The sequence below is a fragment of the Somniosus microcephalus genome, chromosome 8 (assembly GCF_052327205.1).
Source record: "Somniosus microcephalus isolate GS21.2 chromosome 8, FLI_Smic_1.0, whole genome shotgun sequence".
Taxonomy (NCBI): Eukaryota; Metazoa; Chordata; class Chondrichthyes; order Squaliformes; family Somniosidae; genus Somniosus; species Somniosus microcephalus.
The window spans coordinates 242,367,376-242,392,143 of NC_140994.1; the positions used below are offsets into that span (position 1 = coordinate 242,367,376).

The 24,768-nt window shown below is 49.8% G+C and overlaps 1 protein-coding gene and 1 long non-coding RNA gene across 5 annotated transcripts in view; one reads left to right on the forward strand and one right to left on the reverse strand.

The window, feature by feature from the left end:
- The window catches only part of LOC147114213 (E3 ubiquitin/ISG15 ligase TRIM25-like), a 229,947-nt gene that overhangs the window by 190,007 nt on the left and 15,172 nt on the right, over positions 1–24,768 (reverse strand). For all 4 annotated transcript variants that reach the window (XM_085995876.1, XM_085995878.1, XM_085995877.1 and 1 more), the window contains exon 2: positions 12,558–12,653. In XM_085995876.1, the coding sequence (XP_085852002.1) occupies positions 12,558–12,653 (96 nt within the window). The remainder of the gene's footprint in view (positions 1–12,557; positions 12,654–24,768) is intronic.
- Positions 121–10,845, forward strand: LOC147114218 (uncharacterized). Its single transcript, XR_015079383.1, has 2 exons — positions 121–290; positions 10,495–10,845. It is a non-coding gene; the product is annotated as an uncharacterized LOC147114218 (long non-coding RNA).

Here is a 24,768-nt window from a genome sequence, read left to right on the forward strand (position 1 = left end):
ATCATGAAGACGGCATGTCAGTTACTGGTGGTAAAGCAGAGGTTCCACATACCTTACCACCCTCAGAGTTCCGGAATACTCACAATGGCGGCCTGGTGGACGGCCGTGTTGGCGATCACCCTCCTGACAATTACAGTAGCGTGGGAGGCGCCCACTGTGCACATCGATAAAAGTACTTGATTACATCCAGAACAATACATGCAACTGCCACAGGGGGGAAAGGGGAATGGATAAAGAAACCCAATATATGGATCACGGACCGGGTCACCGCACGTACCCATACGACCAAGGTATGGAAAATAAATTCCAAATGTAAAATGGGACAAGGATACTGGGACACTATCTGTGCCAGCAACCATGAACTGTCCGTCCCCGGTCAACCAGTCCGATTGGAACGGCCTCCCTGCCCATCACAAAGGGAAAGTGCCGTGTCCGGCGCCCCGGGCGGTTGGTCCTACGGCACCACGTAAGCAGACTCCTTCAACTCGGTCTGGATCCCTGTTATCGGACCCAGAAGTGACAATTATACACAACTACAAACTAGCGTGAATACTGATGGAGATATAACAGTCACCGGCATATATGATGACGCCGGACTGTGACGTTGGTTATACTCCTGCTCGCTGCACGAGGGACAGCGCGGAAAAATGACGGGTGTGGTCATCAGTACCGTCAACATTATAGCAAGTTGGACTAAATTACCCCCATTCATTTGGGAACCAGGACTTGTGGGACAATATTGCCAAGAATTGTGCAGCGATGTTCTTAAGCGGTTGGGATGTACTGATATAAGATGCATTGATTTAACAACATGTGGATATCAAAAGCCATCGCGATGTCCCACCATGGTGCCACCTCCAATGGATGGCATGATCAGTGTCGGGGGTCCGAAGGCACTGTTACATGATGTAACTATGGTCACTTTAGAAGTAACCTATAACCTGAGCAGTATAGTGCCAGCGTTAGAGGCCAATGGTGGTGATCACCCAGCATCAATTACTTGGGCTAAGCATAAATTGCAGCGATTACTTAGTGATTATAAGGACCACATAGCCCCCGAAGTAGAGGCCCCAAGGGGTGGCAGAGACTGAAAATATTAGGGGAAGTGGGGGGCTTGTTTGGAAGTGCCAACTTGGTCCTAAATTCATGGCAAATCACGGGCCTGGGTAGCTATGCCTCCTGGGTGGCGCAGGAAAGCGCCAAGGGTCTGCGGTTCACAGCTCAGGGAATGGAGTATGCGCTTACGGCAGTAGAAGTGCAGGGAATCTGGTTACAGAGAGGTATAGAGGTCCTAGGGAAAGCCGTAATGAAGGCGAGTGATTTACAGTCCAAGGGGCGAGCATGTGATATGCTGGCTTGGGACTTGATTGACAGTGTTGAAGCAGACATTGAAGACATCAGGATTGGGACGGTGCCCCGGCAGGTGCAGAAGGAAGTCAGCCGTCTTAATCTGATTAACTGGGAGGAAGATAGACAGGAACTCCTGGTAACCCGACCAGCAGGCAGGGGGGCCTGCAGATGGATTTAGATTTCTAATGCTGATGCCACAGGGGCACAAGAATGGGACATATAAATGGGGATGTAAAGTAGAGTCTCTGGGAGTGGTCAGAGGTGAATCGGCGTACCAGGTGGGTACCCGCGGATACGTAGCACCTGGCAAGAATGGCAACCTCCTTATGACCACGGATGAGTGCTGTACTGTGTAGATTTCAACAAACCCAGTACAATAGCAAAATGCTGGAAGCCTGTTTGGCCCAGTGGTAGGGGCGAGGTGCAGTTGGACCTAGAAGCACAGACACACCTGTGAGTTTCAACTTAACTTTGGAAAAGACATTTACTTTGGACAATGAGCGTCTCGATAGGTGATTTAACGGTGAATAGATGATTTAACTTTGGACATTGAGACTTCATGGGTTTCGATGGATCTTCAATGGATAAGACAACGATGCCAATTTTGCCGGAATAATGGACTTCCTGGCCTCAATGAAAAACATTTTAACCTTGAGCAAAACACATCAGCAGTAAGACTAAATCACATCAAATATGTACCACAGGGAGGGGGAGACAAGATAAGGAATTGTCTTCCATCCCCCAGCCCTGTACGTGTCCTGTGGTTTGGATTACTGGGTGTGGATTGGAATACAAGAGTTGGGGGAAGGCCCAGACTCGAAAAGGCGGGATGGAAGAACTGTAAGAAGGAACCACACACAGCTCTCTCTCTCTTTCACTCAGAAGCTCTCTCGGAAGCTGTCTCTCTCTCTCTCTCTCTCTCTCTCTCGGAAGCTCGCTCTCTCTCTCTCTCTCTCGGAAGCTCTCTCGGAAGCTCGCTCTGACTACAGCGACTGCCAAGTGTAAGAAGGAAGGGAAGACGGTCATCTCCAGCTCCCAGCCTGCAATCGACGTCGGACACGACCAGCCGGACGGGTGATTGTAAATATCAGTTGACTCTACAAGGGGTTTGTGCTGTGTAGGCAGCTGCAGTCAGATAAAGGAGGACGGGGACAGGTCATCTCCGATCCAGGCCCACAGCCCACAACGGGAACGACTGTCCGGATGGGTGATTGTAAGTTTCAGCCGAATCTGAACAGGTTTTTGTCTGTGTTTTGTTGGTTTTAATAAACTAACAGTTTTGGGTTGAACCTAATCCTTTGTGTCATCTACGATTTTGTTCCTGTAAAACCCAGAGTCAAGGTACCCTTGTAAGGACGAGGAAACCAAACACCTTCCATATCTTGGCGACTGTGGCAAGGACTCTTGAGGTGTGGAGCAAAATAAGGCACAAAGTAAGGGCAACAAACTCTTGGGAGGCTAAGGTAGTCTCAGGGATGCTAAAGTAGTCTCAGGGAGGCTAAGGTGGTCTCAGGGAGGCTAAGGTGGTCTCAGGGAGGCTAAGGTGGTCTCAGGGAGGCTAAGGTGGTCTCAGGGTAGCTAAGGTAGCCAGAGTAAACATTTCTGAGCCAGGGGCAAATGAAATGATGTGCTCTCCGCAGGAGAAAGCGGCAGAGTGGGCGGTTAGAAGGAGCCATAGGAAGTCTATGGGGGCTAAGGTAGCCTCGTATATATGTAGCAAGTTAGACATTTCTGAGCCATGGGCACGAGAAATGTTACACTCTGAGGATCCGCAGGAGAAAGCGGCAGAGTGGACGGTTAGTGTTAACCATAAAAGAACGAGAGAGAAGGCGATTTGGCTACTGTGTCCACAGAAGCAAACCTCAATTCTCAGGGAAAAGGTGAAACAGCTGGAAGATGAGAAAAGGGAACTAGAAACCAAGTCAAGCGATAAGGACGCTGTCATAGAGCGACTGACAAAAGATTTAAGTGAAGAAAGGCAGGAGAGAAAGGTTAAGGAGGAGAGGGTGCAGAACAATTTTGAATACTTACAGTGTCAGGTGTCAGAGGGTAAGAGGCCGTGTCAGACTCACTGCGAAGTGAAAGGAATCTAGAAAGAGGCGAAGAGGCGGAGGAACGATTGAAAGGTATCAGGGTAGCGAATAGAGTAGCCCAAACTCCGGGTTATGAGGGGGCAGATCACAGGCCTTGTAATGAAAAGATCTGTAAGTTGACCTTAAAACTATCCAGGGCCAGAGGGATGGTTCATCTCATGTCGCCTGGAGAGGTTGTGGAAGACTGGGATATGGAGAGTAAAGAATCAGATGATGGGCCCCCGTACAGCGAGCATCGGCCGGCTCCCGAAGCACCGGGACCACCGAGACCAATGTGTCCCCTACGACAGCAGAAGTTCGGTCCGCCACCAGTGGGCGGTGGCCCGGTGCCATTGCAGAACGATTATGTGCTCCCATTTACACCGCTTCAGCTACAGGGAATGCTGACGAGTGTGGCTAAATTAAAGCAGGGAGGAGACGCCTCCGTTCATTTTGCCAATGTAGAGCAGGTAGGGGGCATTAATAACTGCAACAAGCAGGAGATGAGGAAGTTGATATTGTTCTCCCTAGAAGGGAAGCTATATCAGAGTTTGTCGGCAGCCACCAAGGGGGAGGAACCATGCACGGCTTAAAAGATGAGATCTTGGTAGCACTGGGGCACAGCCAAGGTAGTCCGTTCTTGCAGGTGGAGCAGACGAGGCAGCAGGCAGGCGAGTTACCAGATACTTTTGCAGATAGATTGTGGCCGACTTACGTGAGGGCCACTGGAGGAGATCTAGTGCGCGCAGAATTAAGAGGGGCTCCCAGGAATCATTGGCTGAGGACCGTAGTGTCCAACAGTTTGCCGTGAATCAGCGCAAAGGCTGAGTCATGGTTTGACCCAGAGGGCCTCCACAATACGGAGATGGGTGTGCTGAGGAAGCTGACTCTAGCTTTCAAGTCAGGACAAGGGAGGAAGAGGAGAAACACGGGGGGAAGGTGCACGAAGTGAAAGGGAATGTGAGGAGTAAAAGGGAATGGAGACAGGAGGGAAGTAATGCAGGTCGATCCCAGGCGTGTTGTTAACTGTGGGAAGTTGGGACACTGGAGTAAGGAGTGTAAGCTCCCGAAAGGGGGGAAACCAGGGCACGAGGGTCCCAAGGTAGAGACAAACCGAGGGAAGGTAGAAGACGACCCAATAAAAATCTTAGTGGCCGCATTACAGCAGGTTATGGGCAAGGATAAAGGGAAACTGGATGCTGCTGTGGGTGACAGAGGACCCAGCGCGTCTGCACCCTCACTGTGACGGGGCCGCGCCCAGCCCGAGTACCTGTGTCCGCTCATCTACAATGAGTGGGGTGTGGAAATATGATTTTGCCCTTACTAGTGCATGATGGGATACTTGACATCTAATGTATTTTTGTATCATTGCCGCTGGACTAAAGTCGAGTCAGCAGCAATTAACGTAATCTTCTGACTTATTGCAAAAGTTAATCACAAACTGCCAGAACAATACATTGCAGAACTATTGGGTAACCGCACCACGTTTTGTACGCTTGCAAACTGAGAGGTGATAATGACATCTGATCAAAGAGTGAAAAGTTCTGTTAAAAGTTAATCTCGTTCTGAATGAATACTGAAATAGCTTTGTACAGAGTTGACTTGCTAACTTTTATACATGATCATATGGAACTTGTGTTCTTCACTGTATAAATATGATAATCAGACATGAGTAAGCAAATCATTTTTGGTAACAAGATTCAGACAGAACCTCCTGACAGAATGTAATTAACTAACCTTGTCCTGCTGACCTTTTGATTGTCCTTGTGCCAAACTCTTAATTTGTTTGAACTCTTAATTCATTTTAAAATGCTACAATCCCATTACAGGTGATTTATGGAGCACTGGCTTGTTTGAGTGTATCAATATGCTGCATTCACAGATGTTCTCTGGAGTTGTGAGCCAAGCCATTGACTGGGCTCTCGCTCCCCTTGTGCAAGTCAAAATAAAGCTTTGCTTATCTGACGGTATTTACGTGTTTCAGAGTCTTACTCGGAGTCGAGATTTCGACAGGGGCAGACCATGTGTAGATGTGAAAGTGGAGACCGTTAGGGGAAGGTATTTGGTAGATACAGGCGCCTCTAGCACGGTGGTCCACTCACCGAATCCGGCCACTTCCCCATGGTCGAGCGGGGTCCCATTTACACTAGCAGGTTTCACAGGTAATGAACAGGCTGGGGCAATATCGAAACCCTTAACAATAGAATTAACAATAGAATTAGGAGCCAACGTAACAATATGGGAAGAGAATCAGAAGGCTGATGTACCTTCCAAAATGGGAGATGGGGAAGGGATACCTTGGGACCCGTACCGATCTGGACAGATCATGGCTGTAAAAGGGAAAAGAGAGACCCAAGGAGGTACAATTGCCACCCGATTTGAAACAGGCTCAGCTGCAAGATGCAGTCCTTAAAATGGTAATTAAGGATAAGGAATGTGGGAAGCCTGTAGAGGGACCTTTGGAGCAGCAGACGTAGCAGTGAAACAGGGGATGTTAGTCAAGGGCAATAGGTGGGTCGTGCCCGTGCAGTACAGGGAAGAATTTTTGCAGCCAGCTCATGGGGGTCCGGGGGCCGGACATACAGGGCCAGAAACGACTTGGAATAAAATGGAGGCTGTGGGATGGTGGCCCCAGCTCAGGGAAGATGTAAGGGATTATTGCGAGAACTGTTTAGTGTGCGCGGTGAATAATCCAGACCCCCACCGAAGGAAGGTTCCGTTGGGACACACAAGGAGGGTAGAGGGACCATGGCAGTCTATACAGGTAGATTGCATTGGGCCACTGCCCACCACAAGTAGGGGCAATAAATATTGCCTGGTATTAGTGGATACTTTCTCGAAATGGGTGGAAGCTTTTCCTTGTAGGGCAGCGACAGCGTTAAACACGGCGAAGATTCTAGTGAAGGAAGTGTTTTCCCGGTGGGGACTGCCCCTGATAGTAGAGTCAGATCAGGGAAGTCATTTCACCGGACTAGTAATGCAGGACACCCTGAAGCTGCTGGGAATACAGGGAAAGTGGCATGTGATGCATAACCCCCAATCATCGGGTATAGTAGAGAGGATGGACCGGACCTTAAAAGAGAGGCTTAGGAAAGAGATAGGAGAGGTCCCGAAGAGATGGGATGAGGTCCTACCCCTGGTCCTAATGAGCATCAGAGCCAGTCTCTGTAAAAGTACGGGACACTCTCCGCATGAGTTAATGACAGGGGGTCGCTGAGAACCCCGACTCATGTGTTGGTCCTGGTCCTGACCCAAACACAGGTTCAGCAGGTCACACGGGACAGGTTTGTTAGAGATCTGTACCATACTCTAAGGGGGCTGCATTGGGAGGCAGCTAACAATATGGGAAGGCAGCACCAACAGAATAAAATGCTGTTGGAACCACGAGTGGAAGGTAGGGGACCAGGTAATGGTCAGGAATTATGCCAGAATAGGGGCATTCGAGCCATTATTTAAAGGACCCTATAACATCGTGGATAAGGCAAGTCCTATGGTCGATGCGATCCAGCTGCCGAGGCGAGTAAAATGGTTTCACATTAACCAGTGCAAGCTGTACGACTCCGGAGAGAGAAGCACAAAACGGGCCAAGGCCCAAGGAACCGTAATGAGTTTGATCAATGTGAGCCTTTCTCCCGTGCTGTGGGATGGTGAGGATGACTCAGAGGGCGGAGCGGTGAGACGAAGTAGTCGGGTGCCGAGACCCAGGGTGCTCTGGACACCTCCTCCTACTCCACCCACGGGCCTCAAGAATCCCAAACATCAGGACAAGAAAAAACAAAAGTAGTGATTGAACCAAAGTGTAAATATGTGTATCAGTTAAGTGTGACCTGTGAAGGGGAGACCCCTCACAGAGCAGTGTTATTCTTTTGTTTTGTTTTTATAGAAACAAATCGAATCAAGGACGCGAGATGAGGTGGACGCTGCGGCTGAGCGTGTGGATGATCCTGCTTAAAGCAGGGTGGGGAGATCAGGGAGACACCGAGACATTCTTTACATACGGGTGTATGGGAGGAACTGGCCCCACCGTAACTCAGGGGGGGCAACACGGGGTGATAATGGTACAGTTACATACTCCCACATTGGGAATTGGCCGGGTTGGCTAAGGTCGAACTCGGCCAAGTATTCAAGGCGAACCGGGGACAAGATTTGGGAAGTGTCAGTGTCCTGCCCAAAGGTAAACATCAGGACTAAGAGGGTACGGGTGAAAGAGGGTAGACGGGTTTGTCTGGAATGTAAGGGAGCACCCCCATGGGATGGTGGTGGTGGTTGCGGAAAACAGACAAAGGTAAAAATAATGCATCCACGGAATGGGAAAAGTTGGATAATAATTCAAACAGACGGACCATGGGAACTAAGGAAGGGGTAAAATTGTGTTGGGATAAAAGGTGGAAGAAGGAGCAAGGAGTTTATGTGTTCATGGTCGGGTCGGGGCACAACTGCAAAGGGGGGGTTGCCATTACTTTCAAATGGCAGTGGCAGGACTCCGGATCAGGAGTGAATTGGACTCAGAGTTTTGACTCTTGCGTGACCCCGGATCCTCCAAAAGCAGTCAATGTGACCGAACTGGTCGCGAGCAAGATGAAGCCTCTACCGAAAGCCCCAGAGACTCAGGGTCCAGAGGTCAAATGTCCCGTGACAGCACCCGGGCCTAAAACTGGGCTGGTGTTGATCCCAACAGGAAAAATAATGGCCCAGAAATTCGGGTCTCCACGGGTGAGTACGCACGGGGTAATCGCCCGTAAGCCCAATGGAAGTGCCGGTTTCATGCATGCACTGCGCATGCGCGGGAAACCGGCACTTCCGTTCCCCTGAAAGAAGGGGTTCAGAAGTCGAACGCGTGCGCAGGAGAGGCAGCGCGTGCGCTTAGAACTTACGTTTTTTTTGCAGGTATTCCCGGGGGGTAAGTTTCCAGAAGTTAGACATGTAAAAAGCAGTCGCAAGGCCTGCTTTTTACAAGGTAAGTGGTGAATTAATTAAAATTAAAACATTTTTTCCACAGGTTTATTATTTTTAAATGCTTTAAAGAAAGGTAAGTTTATTTTTAGCCCTGTTAGAAAATGTAATTAATTTTTTCAAAATTTAAATTACTGTATTGTTTAAAATAGTTATTTCATGTAATTTATAGTTTATTTTAAAAATGTGAATTAAAAAAAAATTATTTGAAGATTTAGTGATATTTTGGGGCTTACAGTATTTATAGGTTTGACTGTCAAACTTATGAATGAAGCATTCCCTACTACCATTGGCTCTCCATGGCCCACGTGATCCCAGGGGATGCATCGAACTAACTGCGCCCCTGGGATACGCAAGCACTGCGCGCCGGCAGTTGGAGGAGGCCCAGGATCGGAATCCCACGCGGACCCACAGCTCAATGGCCGGCGCGGTAGGAAAGTGCAGGTTGGGGGCTTGCACCCGCGGGAAGCCCCTGACCCAAATTTCTGGGCCGATGTATCATACCGTATATTATGATGTAGTGTCGGTTATTCTTAATTTAACGGAGTTACAGTTGCCCCGGTGGTGCCCGCCAAAAGTTGTATGAAAAGTTGTTAAAAAGAATGTTCAGACAATTCTACTAGAGGAATTATGGGGACGAAAGTCGGGTGGGAGCATACATACCGGGAAATAACAGCCACACGGGCTGGGGGAGACGAAAAAGGGGACTGATTAATGATGTGGCCACGGTGTTTAATACAGGGACGTCACTGGTCAACAGTATGGACAACGCGCAGTTGCAATTACAAGTAAATACCCTAAGGGACCAGCTGAGGATAATACTGGGGGGGTGGGTAATGACATTGAGGGTCACAAATTGCAGGAAGACCAGGTGATGATGATTCATCTAAAGGAAATGGCAGCTAAGCTGGAGACTCATGCTCAGACCATCAATGTATTAATAAAGGAGGGCCGAAATGCGTCGGATCGGGCTGCCCAAAATGATGTGTGTGTCATGTACGGGGCCTGGTTGTTAAACGAGGGGCGCAGTAATTTAAAGGATAATCCCCATCTCAGACCACAAATACATCGGTATCACAGTTAACGGTACTTCACTGAACCTCCAACAATACATATCGCGTTTTGGATACGATATCCTGCCGTCACCCGAACATTTGGTTAAGTTATTAAAGAAACTAGAGTTGTCCCAAAAACATTATTACGCGTTACAGCAAAAGAATGAGAAAGAAAGGGAGGAAATCGAAGAGATGATTAACCCTCCGTGGTGGGATGTGGGACTCAACATTGAGATCTCTCCTTGGATTCGAATCGCATCACATGTGTTGGTAATTGTACAATTGTGTATTATGTTGTATCTATTAATCTTGTCATGTAAATTAAAAAGGAAGACAAGAAGGGGGAAACTTAAAAGATTGAAACAGGAGGTTCAGAGTGTTTGAACTGAATGTATTATGTATATATGTAATAAAAGTGAAATGTAAAGGTTTGGTTGAGACCGGCAATGCACCCAAAGGCAAAGAAGAAGTAGAATTCGTCAAGAGTAATGTCTCTAGCTTAAAAAGAGACATTAAAGGGAGGAATGTAGATTTCAAAAAACCCAGTACAATAGCAAAATGCTGGAAGCCTGTTTGGCCCAGTGGTAGGGGCGAGGTGCAGTAGGACCTAGAAGCACAGACACACCTGTGAGTTTCAACTTAACTTTGGAAAAGACATTTACTTTGGACAATGAGCGTCTCGATAGATGATTTAACGGTGAATAGGTGATTTAACTTTGGACATTGAGACTTCCTGTTTTAATGGGTTTCAATAGATCTTCAATGGATAAGACAACGATGCCAATTTCACTGGAACAATGGACTTCCTGGCCTCAATGAAAAACACTTTAACCTTGGGTAAAACACATCAGCAGTAAGACTAAATCACATCAAATATGTACCACAGGGAGGGGGAGACAAGATAAGGAATTGTCTTCCATCCCCCAGCCCTGTACGTGTCCTGTGGTTTGGATTACTGGGTGTGGATTGGAATACAAGAGTTGGGGGAAGGCCCAGACTCGAAAAGGCGGGACGGAAGAACTGTAAGAAGGAACCACACACAGCTCTCTCTCTCTTTCGCTCAGAAGCTCTCGGAAGCTCTCTCTCTCGGAAGCTAGCTCTGACTACAGCGAATGCCAGGTGTAAGAAGGAAGGGAAGACGGTCATCTCCAGCTCCCAGCCTGCAATCGACGTCGGCCACGAACAGCCGGCTGGGTGGTTGTAAATATCAGTTCACTCTACAAGGGGTTTGCGCTGTGTAGGCAGCTGCAGTCAGATAATGGAGGACGGGGACAGGTCATCTCCGATCCAGGCCTACAATACACAACGGTAACGACTGGCCGGATGGGTGATTGTAAGTTTCAGCCAAATCGCAACAGGATTTTGTCTGTGTTTTGTTGCTTTTAATAAACTAACAGTTTTGGGTTGAACCTAAACCTTTGTGTCGTCTACGATTTTGTTCCTGTAAAACCCAGAGTCAAAGAATCCTTGTAAGGACGAGGAAACAAAACACCTTACAAATGAGTCAGAGCACTACATCATGTGTACCTGTAACACCCTGAAACCGATAGATGAGGACTCAGCAGTGGTGGTGATGGTAGAGCCTCTGGAAGGTGCCTTTAGGGCGATTCAGGCATCTCCAACTCAGTGGTGTTCTCTGAGCGATGAGAAGAACTACCTCTACGGAGGATTGGTTTGTGCAAATAATCATACGTTTTGCCTTCAAGTTTCAGACTCACCTTGGGTGATTTCCATCTCCCAGGCAGAACCCTCGCCGGCCTGGTCTTCAGCTCATGGTGGGATGGCGAGTTGAGTGTGGATGATACACCAGCAAGGGCCGCTAGGGTGGCGGTGGAACAGTCCATGAATGCCACAATGGAATACATTGCACGAAGTAAACAGGCCCTCACGGGGAAGAATGGAAGTGGACTTGGCCAAAAGAATGGCTAGGAGGCTGGAGGTAGGACATTTAGGACTGAGATGAGGAGAAATTTCTTCACTCAGAGGGTGGTGAACCTGTGGAATTCTCTACCACAGAAGGCTGTGGAGGCCAAGTCACTGAATATATTTAAGAAGGAGATAGACAGATTTCTAGACACAAAATGCATCAAGGATTATGGGAAGAGAGCAGGAACATGGTACTGAGATAGAGGATCAGCCATAATCATATTGAATGGCGGAGCAGGCTTGGAGGACCGAATGGCCTACTCCTGCTCCTATGTAGGCTTTGCAGTTATGGAAGATTTCAGGATTGTTATATGGCACTTGCAAAGCCATGTGGGTGCAGTCGATGGCGCCCTGCACCATGGGGAAGCCCCTGTCCTGGCAAAGCCACATGCGTCCTCGTCCTTCTTCTCTTTGCTCAGTGAGAGGACAACGTAGTCCCTTCTCCTGGTGTGGAGAGCCTCAGTGACCGCCCGGATTCAGAGATGGACGGTGAGATGTTATCAATGTCTCCTGCTACAGACTGGAAGGATCCGCTGGCGAAGAAATTGAGGGCCACGGTGACCTTAACTGTCACTGGGAGAGCCGTGTTCAACCTGCTCTCAGGCTGCAGGTCTGGCAGAGTTCTGTGACCACCTCCTTGGTGAAGTGTAGCCTCCTAATACACTGCTCCTCACTTAAATGGACATAAGAGGAGTGTTCTGGGAAGACCCTAGGTGGGTAAGGCCTCCTGTTGAGAACCCTCATTGCCCTCCTCCTCCTCCCTCTGCGCACATCTTCTTCGCTTCCACCATTCCCTCTCCCAAAGATACTTGAATGCGAGGCCCCCGTGACTGTGAGTAGAAGCCTTTAAATAACAATAGCAGCATTTTCCACTTGCAGCAACTTCAGAGTCACATATAGGCCAGACCAGGTAAGGACGACAGATTTCCTTCCCTAAAGGACATTAGTGAACCAGGGTTTTTTTTTTAATTAATGGAGTTTAAATTCCCCAGCTGCCATGGTAGGATTTGAACTCACTTCTACTGGATCATTAGTCCAGGTCTTTGGATTACTAGCCCAGTGACATTACCACTACGCTACCATTCCTGATTGTGAGTCAGCCCCAACAGAGCCAGCCTGGTTTGGAAGGCCTGTTTCTGATGTGCTCATTGACTCAGTGGGGAGAGAAACCCTTTCGAAATCCAGTTCCACTTTTCCCTACCTTTATTTCAGCTTCTGATCTCCCCAAGTCTCGCTCTTTGCTGGAACAATTCTGCTGGACTCGCCGAAGCTTCTTGATTCCTCTCTCCAATTCTTCCTGTAAAGTTCATTGGAAATTGTTTAAATTAACAACCTGCATTTATATCGCGATTTTAACACAGTAAAACATCCCGAGGTGCTTCACAGGAGCGTAATCAGACAAAAATTGACACTGAGCCAAAGGAGGAGACATTAGGACAGGTGAGAAAATGCTGGGTTAAAGAGGGAGGTTTAGAGCAACGTCTTAAAGGAGGAGAGGGAGAGGCGAAGAGGGTTGGGGAGGAAATTCCAGAGCTCAAGGCCTAGACTGATGAAGGCGGGGCTGCCAATGGTGGGGCAAAGGAAGTTGGGGATGTAGAAGAGGCCAGATTTGGAGGAACAGAGAGTTTTCGGAGTGGGATTGGCTGGAGGAGATTACGGAGATAGGGGCGGGTGAGGCCACGGAGGGATTTGAACACAAGGGTGAACATTTTGAAATCAGGGTGTTGCCGGACCAGGAGCTAATGCAGGTCAGTGAGCACAGGGCTGATGGGAGAACGGGACTTGGTGCGAGCTAGGATACGGGCAGCAGAGTTTAAGATGAGCTTTTGTTTATGGAGGGTGCAAGGTAGGAGGCCGGTCAGAGAGCTTTGGAATAGTCGAGTCTGGAGGTAACAAAAGCCTGAATGAGGGTGTCAGTAGCTGATGGGCTGAGGCGGGGCGGAGACGGGTGATATTACAGAGGTGGAAGTAGGAGGTCCTCGTGATGCTGAGGATCAGGGGTCGGAAGCTAAGCTCAGGGTCAAATCGGCCACCGAGATTGCGATAAGTCTGCTTCTGGCTGAGACAGTGGCCAGGGAGGGGGATGGAATCGATGGCTAGAGAACAGAGTTTGTGGCCGGGACCGAAGACAATCACTTCGATCTTGCCAATATTTAGTTGGAGGAATTTCTGCTCATCCAGTGCTGGATGTCGGAGAAGCAGCGTGACAAATCAAAGATAGTGGAGGGGTCGATAAAGGTGGTGGTGAGGTAGAGCTGGGAGTCGTCAGTGTACATGTGGAACCTGACGTTGTGATTTTTAGATGATGTCGCCGAGGGGCAGCATGTAGATGAGAAATAGGAGCGGGTCAAGGATAGATCCATGGGGGACTCCAGAGGTAACAGTGCGGGAGCGGGAGGAGAAGCCATTGTAGGAGATTCTGTGGCTATGACTGGATAGGTAAGAGTGGAACCAGGTGAGGGCAGTCCCACCCAGCTGGACAACAGAGGACAGGCGTTGGAGGAGGGTGGTGTGACACCGTGTCAAAGGCTGCAGACAGGTCGAGAAGAATGAGGAGGGATAGTGCACCAGGGTCATCGTCACACAGGAGGTCATTTGGGACTTTTTAGTCGGGCTGTTTAAATACTGTGGCAGAGGCAGAAACCTGATTGGAGAGGTTCAAACACGGAGTTGCTGGAAAGAGGGGCACCGATTTGGGAGGTGACAACACATACAAATACTTTGGAGAGGAAAGGGAGGTTATGATGGGGCGGTAGTTTGCAAGGACCAAGGGGTCAAGGTGAGTTTTTTTGAGGAGTGGGGCGATGATGGCAGACTTGAAAGGGAGCGGAAGAGTACCTGAGGAGAGAGAGCCATTTACACTATCAGTGAGCATGGGGGCCAGGAAGGGAGGTTGGGTGGTCAGTAGTTTAGTGGGAAGAGGTTCAAGAGAGCAGAAGGTGGGTCTCATGGACAAGATGAGCACGGAAAGGGCATGAGGGGAGATAGGAGAGAAATTATGGAGAGATGGGAGTTCAGGGCTAGAGCAGGGGCAAACTTGGGGATGGTTTGGTTTGTTGCGCTTGGAGAAAGGAGGGAAGTGGCAGAGGGAGCTGAACGATGGCCTCAATCTTGCTGACAAAGAAGTCCCTGAGCTTCTGGCACTTGTTGTTGGAGGTGAGGGAGGTGGGGCAGAGGAGAGGGGTTTCAGGAGACTGTTGGTGGTGGAGACAAGAAGCAGGGAAGGTGCCTCCTTCCCGTTTAACGGCGGCGGGTTGGGTCTGGGCCGAGTAACCCGCTCAGGAGAGGCGGGCTGGTAATTATAATATTTAAATCAGGCTCCGTGCCTCAGATTTTGGCAGCGATTGGATTTAACGGCTGTGGGCCGTCTATCCCGGGGCTCGGGAATCCCCACAGCTGAAGGGAGGCGGGAGCTGCCAGATCCAGCAGGCAAGTGTTTTTCCAGCACTGCGTGTGGGCCTGGAGGAGCAGGAGAGCTTCCCCCGAACCCTCAAACAAACCTGCCCTTGACCTTCTAGGTGGAAGAGATCGCGGGTTTGGGAGGTGCTGCCGAAGAAGCCTTGGCGAGTTGCTGCAGTGCATCTTGTAGATGGTACACGTTGCAGCCACGGTACGCCGGTGGTGGAGGGAGTGAATGTTTAAGGTGGTTGATGGGGTGCCAAACAAGCAGGCTGCTTTGTCCTGGATGGTGTCGAGCTTCGTGAGTGTTGTTGGAGCTGCACTCATCCAGGCAAGTGGAGAGTATTCCATCACATTCCTTACTTTTGCCTTGTAGATGGTGGAAAGTCTTTTGGAAGTCAGGAGGTGAGACACTCGCCACAGAATACCTAGCCTCTGACCTGCTCTTGTTGCCACAGTATTTATGTGACTGGTCCAGTTAAGTTTCTGGTCAATGGTGTGCCCAGGATGTTGATGGTGGGGGATTCGGCGATGGTAATGCTATTGAATGTCAAGGGGCGGTGGTTAGACTCTCGCTTGTTGGAGGTAGTCATTGCCTGGCACTTGTGTGGCACGAATGTTACCTGCCACTTATCAGCCAAAGCCTGAACGTCGTCCAGGTCTTGTTGCATGCGGGCATGGACTGCTTCATTATCTGAGGAGTTGTGAATGGCACTGAACACTGTGCAGTCATCAGTGAACATCCCCATTTCTGACCTTATGTTGGAGGGAAGGTCATAGATGAAGCAGCTGAAGATGGTTGGGCCTTGGACACTGCCCTGAAGAACTCCTGCAGCGATGTCCTGGGCCTGTGATGATCAGTACAAAGAAGGTTCGCTCGGTTAATCCCGGGGATGAGGGGATGGACATATGAGGAGAGGTTGAGTAGATTGGGACTCTACTCATTGGAGTTCAGAAGAATGAGAGGCGATCTTATTGAAACATATAAGATTATGAAGGGGTTGGATCGGGTGGATGCAGGGAGGATGTTCCAGATGATGGGTGAAACTAGAACTAGGGGGCATAGTCTTAGAATAAGGGGCTGTTCTTTCAAAACTGAGATGAGGAGGAACTACTTCACTCAGAGGGTGGTAGGTCCATGGAATATGCTGCCCCAAAAAGCTGTCGAAGCTACATCATTACATAAATTTAAAACAGAAATAGACAGTTTCCTAGAAGAAAAGGGAATTAAGGGTTACGGGGAGCGGGCAGGAATTTGGACATGAGTCTAGGTTCGGATCGGTCATGGCCCTGTGGGTAGCGGAGCGGGCCCAGGGGCCGTGTAGCCTGATCCTGCTCCTGTTTCGTGTGTCTAATTCTGTTAGATTCAGGAGATAGTCCTGTCATAGTGGATTGGCGGTTTGGATCAGATCAGCCATGATCTTATTGAATGGCGGAGCTGGCTCGAGGGGCCAATTGGCCTACTCCTGCTCCTATTTCTTATGTTCTTATGACCTTCAATCACCACAACCATCTTCCTTTGTGCTAGGTATGACTCCAGCCAGTGGACAGTTTTCCCCCTGATTCCCATTGACTTCAGTTTTACTAGGGCTCCTTCATGCCACACTTGGTCAAATGCTGCCTTGATGTCAAGGGCAGTCACTCTCACCTCACCTCTGGAATTCAGCACCTTTGTCCATGTTTGGACCAAAGCTGTAATGAGGTCAGGAGCTGAGTGGTCTTGGCAGAACCCAAACTGGGCATCAGTGAGCAGGTTATTGGTGAGTAAGGGCCGCTTGATAGCACTGTCGAAGACACCATCCATCACTTTGCTGATGATTGAGAGTAGACTGATGGGGCGGTTATTGGCCGGATTGGATTACATTGACAAGTCCTGCCAGTTCCACAATACTGCTCTCTGGATTTGGGATAATTTTGAAATGATATAATAAACAAAAATGTGTTGATGACTTGGCCCAAGTTGGGAACGTTTACTCTGTGTTTTATGGGTTGATGATAATATTGTATTGGACAGTAAAATTCCTCCAGAGCTCAGGAATGAGATGAAATGGTAATTAATAGGATGAGTGAAATGGTGTGAGAGGCAGTGATTGAAGGGTTGTGATGGAAGCAGAGAAACTGCCCCACCAAATGGGGTCCAGAGTCATTGCCCCAGGTGGTTGAAAGATGTGTGAGGGCACCCATGAGTACATTATAGTGAAAGTCAGGAAAGTGCAGGTGAGAATCGTTAATTGATAGCTTTCTCTTGGAGATGTTTCTGTCGCCATCTATACTGAACAATAAGAAAAGTGTATTCGATAGCCTGGCCGCTAACAGAGACATTGGGACCACACGGGGCAGATAAGCAAAGTCCTCCAGACACCCCCCCGATCTTCTGATCAGATAATCTGGAGAGAGAGAAAACCTGTTAATCAAAGCCCAACAACAACAACTTGCATTTATAAAGCGCAGTAAAACATCCCAATGTCCGAAAAGGAGACGTCTACCCTTGGGAATGTTGCATGGTGGGAGATGGTTAACAACACAGCTCAGCACCCAGGGGCTAGAATAATATCAATGAGTTTTGTCACAGCCCAGATAATTGCCCTCATCATTCTAATTTGTGCAGTGTGTTGGTTCAAACGGTTAATTAAGAGACTGTCACAGAAAACCCAGAGCTTGGAATTATCTGCTTTGATTAAAGGATGAGGGGAGTTGAAACATCCTGAACCCTCCCTACCTGAGGAATAGGTGAGAACCATTAAAAACACCAAGAGAAGGACTTGGAGTTGGAAATTCCCAATGTACATGTGTGTGTGGGATTGAAAGGGTTAATTTCAAACCAGTCTGTGAGCCGCCAGCTCCAACACAGAGAGAGAGAGAGAGAGAGAGAGAGAGAAGCTCGAGTCTCTCGCATGTTGCTGGCTGCTCGCCAGCTCCAAAAGAGAGAGAGAAACCTCGGGAGATGAGGTGGAGCGAGTCTCTCGCAGGTTGTTTTCAGGGTTTGTCTCAGTTAAAGAGATTGTCCGACAGGGTCAGGGTGCCGTGTGTGTGGCCGGGGCGCCACAAATTAAAGGGCAGGTGCCGGGCGGACATTTATTTTGGGCCGCCTGCCAGCACCTGCTCCCTCTCGCCGCCTCCTGCGGGGTGCCGGCCGCGATCGGTCAGCCCGACACTCCTCTTGAGTGCCGGGCTCTTTTGCTGACACCCCACTCCCCGGTGGTCTGGCAGGGCCCCAGTGCGTGCTTTGCCAAACCCCTCCCCTTTAAACAGGGGAGTGAGGCCTGCAGCACCGCCTCGCTCTGGGCCGACACACATGGCGCTGTTGCATGTGGCGCCGCGATACTGAATGGGAGCCCCCCCAGAGGGAGGGGTAGCGCTTCCAGTAGCCCCGCCTCCTGCTGGGGGCTGTTACCATTCAATCTCCGGCAAGAGGGCAATAACTTTTTTGAGGGGCTAAAAGCAGCGACCCGGCGAAGTTAATGCTCCAAAGGGGGCGCGACCCAATTGTTCCCCATTATTCTTTAAATTAAATCATTTAGTGAGATTGAAGCCCTGATTTAGTCAATGATTATCGATATTTTACGCTTGCAACCTAAACACTCAGTGCTGTCAGATATTAACCAAGAGCATATATTCCCTCTTTCAGATATATTCCCGCGGTTGACCCATGACCTTAATGCTCGCTGGCGTGTTGGGCAGCGTCGTGCCCCTCGGTGAATCGAGAAGCCTCTCGGGTGACTGGCACTGTGTCGTCACGAGTTATACCAGCAATGAGACCCGGCCATGGTCAACACGGGGCGGTTCACACACGGACCAGCAGGGAAAGGGCTTCGATTGACGTGTATGTGTATCGGTAAAGGGATCACCAATGGCACAGCATCAGCTATCAAGTGGTCTCGGATAGAGTGAACACCAGTAAAGACAAGGATGTTGAGCCTTTTGCCAAACCCTATATGGGAGACACTAAGAACACTTTGCATTTCCTAATGGGACTCGGGCAATGAGCAGCTCTCGCAATTCCCCTCGGGTCTGGAAATAACATGCTGACTGAAAGGGGGTGAATGAACAGAGAGCCCATGGGGTATATGTGCACAAATCATTGAAGGTAGCAGGGCAGGTTGAGAAAGCAGATATAAAAGCTTACGGGATCCAGGGCTTCATGAATAGAGGTATAGAGTATAAAAGCGTGGAAATTATGATGAACCTTTATAAAAAAACTGGTTCGGCCTCAACTGAAGTATTGTGTCCAATTCTGGGCACGGCACTTTAGGAAGGATGTGAAGGCCTTAGAGAGGGTGCAGAAAAGATTTACAAGAATGATTCCAGGGATGAGGAACTTCATTTACGTGGATAGACTGGAGAAGCTGGATTTGTTCTCCTTAGAACAGAGAAGATTGAGAGGAGATTTGATCGAGGTGTTCAAAATCATGAGGGGTCTGGACAGAGTAGATAGAGAGAAACTGTTCCCATTGGCGGAAGGGTCGAGAACCAGAGGACACAGATTTAAGGTGATTGGCAAAAGAACCAAAGGCGACATAAGAAAAAACTTTTTTGTGTAACGAGTGGTTAGTATCAGGAATGCACTGCCTGAAAGGGTGGTGGAGGCCGACTCAATCACGGCTCTCGAGGTGGGACTGAACAGGACCGGGCACAGTACTCGAGGTGGGACTGACCAGAACTGGACACAGTACTCGAGGTGGGACTGACCAGAACTGGACACAGTACTCGAGGTGGGACTGACCAGAACTGGACACAGTACTCGAGGTGGGACTGACCAGAACTGGACACAGTACTCGAGGTGGGACTGCCCAGAACTGGACACAGTACTCGAGGTGGGACTGCCCAGAACTGGACACAGTACTCGAGGTGGGTCTGACCAGAACTGGACACAATACTCGAGGTGGGGCTGAACAGAACTGGACACAGTACTCGAGGTGGGTCTGACCAGAACTGGACACAGTACTCGAGGTGGGACTGACCAGAACTGGACACAGTACTCGAGGTGGGACTGACCAGAACTGGACACAGTACTCGAGGTGGGTCTGACCAGAACTGGACACAATACTCGAGGTGGGTCTGACCAGAACTGGACACAGTACTCGAGGTGGGTCTGACCAGAACTGGACACAGTACTCGAGGTGGGACTGAACAGGACCGGACACAGTACTCGAGGTGGGACTGACCAGAACTGGACACAGTACTCGAGGTGAGACTGACCAGAACTGGACACAGTACTCGAGGTGGGACTGCCCAGAACTGGACACAGTACTCGAGGTGGGACTGACCAGAACTGGACACAGTGCTCGAGGTGGGACTGACCAGAACTGGACACAGTACTCGAGGTGGGACTGACCAGAACTGGGCACAGTACTCGAGGTGGGACTGACCAGAACTGGACACAGTGCTCGAGGTGGGACTGACCAGAACTGGACACAGTACTCGAGGTGAGACTGACCAGAACTGGACACAGTACTCGAGGTGGGACTGACCAGAACTGGACACAGTGCTCGAGGTGGGATTGACCAGAACTGGACACAGTACTCGAGGTGGGACTGACCAGAACTGGACACAGTGCTCGAGGTGGGACTGACCAGAACTGGACACAGTACTCGAGGTGAGACTGACCAGAACTGGACACAGTACTCGAGGTGGGACTGACCAGAACTGGACACAGTGCTCGAGGTGGGACTGACCAGAACTGGACACAGTACTCGAGGTGAGACTGACCAGAACTGGACACAGTACTCGAGGTGGGACTGACCAGAACTGGACACAGCACTCGAGGTGGGTCTGACCAGAACTGGACACAGTACTCGAGGTGGGACTGACCAGAACTGGACACAGTGCTCGAGGTGGGACTGACCAGAACTGGACACAGTACTCGAGGTGGGACTGACCAGAACTGGACACAGTACTCGAGGTGGGACTGACCAGAACTGGACATAGCACTCGAGGTGGGACTGACCAGAACTGGACACAGTACTCGAGGTGGGACTGACCAGAACTGAACACAGTACTCGAGGTGGGACTGACCAGAACTGGACACAGTACTCGAGGTGGGACTGACCAGAACTGGACACAGTACTCGAGGTGGGACTGACCAGAACTGGACACAGTACTCGAGGTGGGACTGACCAGAACTGGGCACAGTACTCGAGGTGGGACAGACCAGAACTGGACACAGTACTCGAGGTGGGACTGACCAGAACTGGACACAGTACTCGAGGTGGGTCTGACCAGAACTGGACACAGTACTCGAGGTGGGTCTGACCAGAACTGGACACAGTACTCGAGGTGGGTCTGAGCAGAACTGGACACAGTACTCGAGGTGGGTCTGACCAGAACTGGACACAGTACTCGAGGTGGGACTGACCAGGACTGGACACAGTACTCGAGGTGGGTCTGACCAGAACTGGACACAGTACTCGAGGTGGGACTGACCAGAACTGGACGCAGTACTCGAGGTGAGACTGATCAGAACTGGACTTGAGGTGGGACTGAACAGAACTGGACACAGTACTCGAGGTGGGACTGACCAGAACTGGACACAGTGCTCGAGGTGGGACTGACCAGAACTGGACACAGTACTCGAGGTGGGTCTGACCAGAACTGGACACAGTACTCGAGGTGGGACTGACCAGAACTGGACACAGTGCTCGAAGTGGGACTGACCAGAACTGGACACAGTACTCGAGGTGAGACTGACCAGAACTTGACACAGTACTCGAGGTGAGACTGACCAGAACTGGACACAGTATTCGAGGTGGGACTGAACAGGACTGGACACAGTACTCGAGGTGAGACTGACCAGAACTGGACACAGTACTCGAGGTGGGACTGACCAGAACTGGACACAGTACTCGAGGTGAGACTGACCAGAACTGGACGCAGTACTCGAGGCGGGACTGACCAGAACTGGACGCAGTACTCGAGGCGGGACTGACCAGAACTGGACACAGTACTTGTTGTTGGACTGACCAGAACTGGACGTACTACACTACGCATGGCTGCTAACCACCTCTGGAATTTTGCCCGGACGCTAACGAGAGGCTTCATTTTGTTGTGGGTAGTGAAGTGTCAACCACATTGCTGTGTGTCCTGAGTCACATGTAGGCCAGACCAGGTACGGACGGCAGATTTCCTTCCCTGAAGGACATTGGTGAACCAGTTGGATTTTTACGACTATCCGATCGCTTTTTATTCCCGATTTATTTATTTAAATTCAAATTCACAAACTACCATGGTGGGATTTGGACCACATCTCGGGATTATAAATCCAGGCATCTGGATTACTGGTCCAGTAACATAATCACTATCCTACCATCCCCATTGGCTGAGGGCTTGACATTAAGAATGCTGTGAATGTTTAACAAGCTGCAGCTTTCCTTTTGTTTGAAAGTCTCTCTTAACAATGTGTCTGTGTGATGTTTGTTTGTGGTGTCAGCTCCGCCCTCTTTTCCCTTCACAGAGCGAAAAGCAGTTTAACCCTCTGTCATCTTGTCCGTCATGTTGGGAGTATTTCAAGCATTTTAATCAATGTCTTTTCTGTAAGCATAGGCTGTCTTCAGTTTGTTCATTGCTTTCTCTGTGTGTGCACACACGTGGGTATTAGTTTTGAGATATTGAGTCCTTCTGTTTTGAATTCATAAATTCAGTGGTAGCGCCCCCAGCAGGAGGTGGTGTGCTACTGGAAAGTACTCCCCCTCCTGCTTGGGGAGGCACGACTGAATTTCACGGCGCTTCGTGTAGCAGCGCCATGCATGGCGGCTCGTAGCACCGCGTCATTGTTCGCCTCCCCCCTGATTAAAGGGGAGGGGCCTAGCGCTGCGCGCACCGGGGCCCTGCTGGACCCCCGGGGAGCGGGGTGGGTGAAAACAGCCAGGCACTCAAGAGGAGCGATCGCGGCCGGCACCCCGAGAAACAAAGGGAAAGGGGGCAGGTGCTGGCAGTCGGCCAAAATATAAATGGCCGCCCAACACCTGGCCTTTAAGTAGCATCACCACCGCTGCAGAAACGCCCCCTGATCCTGTCGGACACATCATCCGGCGATAGGTCAGGGGGGCGAAAGGGAAGTTTGCGGCCGGAGCGCGAGCGGGGCGCTGCGCACGGCGATGAAGTAATTGCCGGCGGTGCAGCTTCGCGGGGCGCTACCGGCTACTGCCGCCACTAACCACCCGCTGAATTTCGCGGGAGGCATTAGCAGCGCCGTGCCCGGGCGCTAACGAGCAGCGCAAACCAGCCCAATTTTCCCCCCAAAGAGTTTTTCTACAAAAGAAGATAAAATGCAGCTTTGAAGAATCCCAAGTTCCAGGTGCAGGACGGGGTCGGGTTGTCCATCAATTTGAACTTCTTCAAAGCACTTTGTTTGAATTGGATTTCAGCTCAAAACTGCTCTTGCTTTCTGCAGTTTAAATGAGATGAACCAACTGAAAAGCTGCCTTTCCTGACAAGACTGTGTTTAAAGTTAATCCAGAATTGAATTGTATCAGGATCTTTGTGCAGGTTTTGACGGCACTGAGACTTTTGGAGTTTGGTTCCTTTTCTCTGGGCGATGTTTTGAGCTTCAGGTGAAAGCTGTGTTACACAAGCTGCGCCAGTCTGACCATATCTGGCTCCGCCTCCTTATAAACACACAAAGCACTGACAGCTGCTTTAATTCACCAAGCAACAACTTTCACATTGCTGAATGGAAACAGATTTTGGGCTTTGTTAAATTTGAAGTTTCTTAATTTGAGTGGATATTTCCCCAGGGTGACAGAAGGAAATCATGAATTGACGAATTAACCCCTTGGACTCTCTAGAAGAGCCACAGTGGATTTTGTGTTTTTCAGGACTGCGAGTGTTAATGGTGCAGGATTACCGAGAGTAGCCTTGACATAAAAATGGTGTCACAGAGTTACAAAGCGACCTCTGCTGGAAAAGTGTTGGTGCGGGCGGAGATCCAGCAGTGTTTAGAGTTCCAGACCTCATCTGCAGACATCAGCAGACATCAAATGTCACATCGTGGTGACGATTTGGACTAAGACTTTGCCTCTCAAAAGCTCGGCTTCAACCCATTCATGGCCATTTTATGATTTGACCTGGCCATCTCACGTGGCCTCGTACTCCCATCGTGTCAATGACAGATAAGTACATCTGTGACCACTTCCTCGTATTGCTCTCCACCCACATCCGCCTTCCACCCGTCCCATCCCCCCCGCAACTCTACTTCTGTGTCCGCCCCTTGAAAAAACTCTCTCCCAACTCACTTACAACTGCACTTCCAAAATCCCAACTGTCCAGCCTTTAGCCCTCCATTCACCATGTTATTTCTGCAGCTACCGATCTGTTTAATCACACCCTCACCACCCCCTTTGATGCCCGAGTCCCTATTAAACCCATTACTATCTCTCTCACCCTGGCCGTTCCCCCAGTATGGCCCTCATCACAACTCCCTTAAGTCCAAGGGACGCAGGCTTGAACAGATATGGCGGACAACTGCCTTAGGATTCACTGCCAGATCTGGCTGGAGCACATAAAGCATTATCAGGTCCTGCTCTCGTCTGAAAAAACTGCTTCCTATTCCAGGATTATTATGGAATGCCAAGATAATGCCCAGCTTCTTTTCTCTGCTGCAAACTGTCTTCTTAAACCCCTCTTCCCGTCTCCTCCACACTCAACTCCAATAACAAGTGCAAGGAGCTCATGAACATCTTTGTCTCTAAGATTGAGACCATCCAATCAGCTGCCTCTGCCACTTCCCTTCCTTCTCCTAGACAACCAGGCCAAACTTTGTCTAAGGTTCCCCCCTGCCTGCGCCCTGAACTCACATCTTTCTCCAGTTTCTCTCCGATCGCCCCTCCTGACCTCGCCGACCTCATCTTGTCCATGAGACCCACTTTCTGCTCCCTCGACTCTATCCCTACTAAACTGCTGACCACCCGCCTTCCTTTTCTGGCTCCCATGTTAACTGATATTGTTAACAGTTCTCTCTCCTCAGGTACTGTCACCCTCTCCTTCAAATCTGCCGTCATCACCACTCGCCTCAAAAC